The following is a 3,309-nucleotide window of genomic DNA, read 5'->3' on the forward strand; positions in this document are numbered from 1 at the left end:
TACACGACTCTGAGTCTGTGGGTGCGATGTCCCAGCACTGCCGGGCCCTGGCAGATGGGCTGCACCAACCGCGCAGCATCCTTCCTCTCCATTGCATCCCCCCCCAGAGGCATCCCCATCTCCCAGTGCTTGGAGGGATGGTTCCCAGCATGCTCCTGAACAACGAGCTTTTCTCCTGTGTCTTCTCCTGACCACTGTGCTTAGCTGCAGTACCCCACATATTACTGGTGGGCCAGCTCATTCCTCTGGGCTCAGAATTGTTCCCATGACATGGGATTTAAAACCAGAGTTCAAAGTGAGTTCATGCACGCTCTGCTTCACCCTTTAAATTTGCCTCTCAAACATATTCAGAACTGGAAATTAAAGGGCAATTATGAAGCAATTATTTTCCAGAGCTTTTCAAGGCTATGTTTTATTTGACTCTTCCTGCCGTTTCTGTTGCTTTAGGGTAATGCTCAGGTCCCTGCTCTTGGGCAGCCCGTTAACAAGCTGTCTGCACCAAGCCATGGACTCCACCATGAAGAACTGGTGCCCTACGCCCCACTCGTGGCCTGGCTGAGGAACGCCAACCCAGTTCTGTTCTGTGATCTCCCCAAGGTACGGCTGAAATCCTGAACAAATATTGCAAACCATCCACCAGGAACAGATTAGTCAAACTGGTCAATTCGTGATGAGAGCTTGGTTTGACCAAACCCATACCACCCACGAGCTTCCAGCATTTGGCCCTTCTAGGAGAGTGTCTGGCCAACTTGGCCACATGATGTTGGACCTCTATGCTTGGCAGAAAGCAGTCTGGGACTCGGTGGCAGACATTATGTTGAAGGAAAACGTCTGAAATGCTAGAATTCGGTCTTTTTCTTTCATCTGGCCATTTCTCTGCTGAATGACAATGATAAGCATTAAATGAATGTGGTTAATCTTGTGCTTTATTCAACAATGCTTTATTTAAGGGGTTCTACGGAAGGGGCATCTTAAAGTCCTTGGCCTCTTCTGTTAATAGGGATGTTGTTAAGTAACGGAGATGGTTCTTTTTATATCACTGAGGCTTGGTTTTTATTTTTCATGCTGGTTTTTTTGCCTTTCTGAAGGTCTTGCACACCAAAACCAACAGGTCTGTTTCAGTTGCAATCTACTGACTTTTAAGTGGGCAGCTGAAGAAAAAGCTATGAAATGGGCACTGTTCATAGAGAGATGAGATACACCAGGAATTTCTGTGTCTGTCTTGACTTTCCAGGTCTATGCCCAGAACCTCAGAAGACTCTATGACCGGGAAATCAAAGCCTTTTTTGAACAAGCCAAAACCTTCTTGTTAGGAAGAAGAAAAGGAAGTGAGTGATTTGCAAATATGACTTTTGTGCTGCTGAGAAGTGATTTATTTGCAAGTAGGGAATACGGCAATCGTCCTCTATCACAGGTGTCTTCCCCAGGTTTTATGCCATGAATTTACTTTCTCCTCCATGGACCGGGTCTGCAGCTGGCAGCACCTGACAAAGTTGACCCTGCTTTCCACCAGGCAGGGTTTGTGTGAGCCTTGGCCCCGTGTATTGTCCGGTTTTGCTTAGCTGCTTCTCAGAGCTGTAGCTTTCGTGCGCCTTCCCTTTGCAGGACTTACAAATGATGCATGGGTGGCTGAGATCGTGTCCTGAGGAGCCGTAAGAGAGGGGGACGTGGGACTGCCGGGCTAATGCCTGGTCCATATTTCATGCAAGCAGAGCTGGTCACGGACTCCTCAGACACTCTTTTCCCTGTAGAGAGATGTCACCAAGCCTGTCCCTGAAGACACGAGTGTATTCATAGCAATATTTGTGAGAGCAGAGTGATTTCATAGTGAGCTGACTGTGGGGCTGTGTTGTCCCAAGGTGATAATTTCAACAGGAATCGCTGCATCTGACTCAAAATATTCCAGTCAGGTGTTTCTGAAGATAAAAAGAGAAACTGATCTGTCTCCTCGGGAAGTTTTTGATTGCACAGAAGTCACATTTTCCTTCAGCAAAACAAAGCACTGTAATGGAAAGTTCCATGCCAGCTTGGCCCCGCTTGAATGTCAAAAACCACTTCGCATGGTGTGTTTAGTCTATCAGAATGCTAGCTCGGCTTCTTCCAGCTCTGCACCTACTTCATCACTTGTGTCCAGATCCCGGAGCCAGAGGACGAAGCCTGGGGAAGGAAACGGGGCTGGTGGCTCCTGGCGAAGGGCTCTGCCTCCCTGCAGTTGCTGGAGCGATGACGCCGATAGCCCCTGTCCAGCTGACACAACTGCCTTGATATTTGCCCATCCTTTGTCTTCTGGGGTGAAGTCCATGCCGTTCTTGTGGGGTACAAGGGACAGTTCGGGAGCCCAGGCCATGGGCAGCTGGAAGGAGCTACCCTGAAGCTCACCAGGCTGCAGGATCAGACCATAGCACATGATTTCCACCTCTGTAGCCCTCCAGGACCCTTTCCCTCGGTTTCAGAACTGGCCATAAAGGGAAGAGCTAATATCTGGGTGGTCTGCTGTAATCTCCTCCCTGCTCTGTGGATCTGTGAAGAACCTGGTGAGTCTCAAGCAGGGACAGAGAGAGCCTGTGCGAGCAGCAACTTGCACAAGAGTGGGAATAGGACAGTGCTTCTCCTGGCAGCTCTTCCCATGCTGGGGTAACAGAAGCAGCTTCCTCCGCATCCCAAGTTTTGTGGGTGGCCCTGCATCCCTCTGGCTGGGAGCACGCAGCTCCCGTTTTTGGGTGTGCATCACATCAACATACCCACCACCCCTTCCAGCTCCTCCCTGCCCAGTGCCAGTTCCCCTGGCAAGGACACTCAGCCACACACATACCAGGAAAACAGGAGACCTCAAAACCACCGGACCAAACCAGGATGGGCAGTGCTGGCAGTGTACACGTACCTGCAGCGGAGCACGCAAGTCCTGAAAAGAAAGAAGGAAAATTTCCCTTAAACAGTTTTTGCCACTGGAAAGAAGAGGAGGGGAAAAGGAAAAACACTTGGGCTTTTTTTCCCCACTACTTGTCATTTTCAAAAATTTATCCCCTTTGAAGGAAGAAAGAGACAGTAGAAGCTCGGGTACTAATCCTTAATTAAAATGTTTCCTTTTTGAAATTTTGCTAGAAATGGAGAAAGCTAACACCTCCAGGAAATATTTTTATAGTCACCAGAAACCTGTTTTTCCTTGCCAGAATGATTTGCCAAACTATGGAGCCAAGAGAAGGAAAAATGGGGATCAAAATCTCTCTGCTAGTTTCAGCAGAAAAGCAGTGACATGACAAAAAGGATCAAAAAATAATTAGTGACATGATAAAAAGGGTCAAAAAATAA

At 48.2% G+C, this 3,309-nt stretch overlaps 1 protein-coding gene across 1 annotated transcript in view; it reads left to right on the forward strand.

Annotated features, from left to right (window-relative positions):
- LOC104076835 (exocyst complex component 1-like) overlaps nucleotides 1-3,309 on the forward strand; it is a 21,081-nt gene that overhangs the window by 8,628 nt on the left and 9,144 nt on the right. The window contains exons 5-6 of the mRNA XM_009577845.1: nucleotides 448-597; nucleotides 1,235-1,328. Coding sequence (XP_009576140.1) covers nucleotides 448-597; nucleotides 1,235-1,328 — 244 coding nt within the window. The remainder of the gene's footprint in view (nucleotides 1-447; nucleotides 598-1,234; nucleotides 1,329-3,309) is intronic.

This window comes from Fulmarus glacialis, unplaced genomic scaffold (assembly GCF_000690835.1).
Source record: "Fulmarus glacialis isolate BGI_N327 unplaced genomic scaffold, ASM69083v1 scaffold10135, whole genome shotgun sequence".
NCBI lineage: Eukaryota > Metazoa > Chordata > Aves > Procellariiformes > Procellariidae > Fulmarus > Fulmarus glacialis.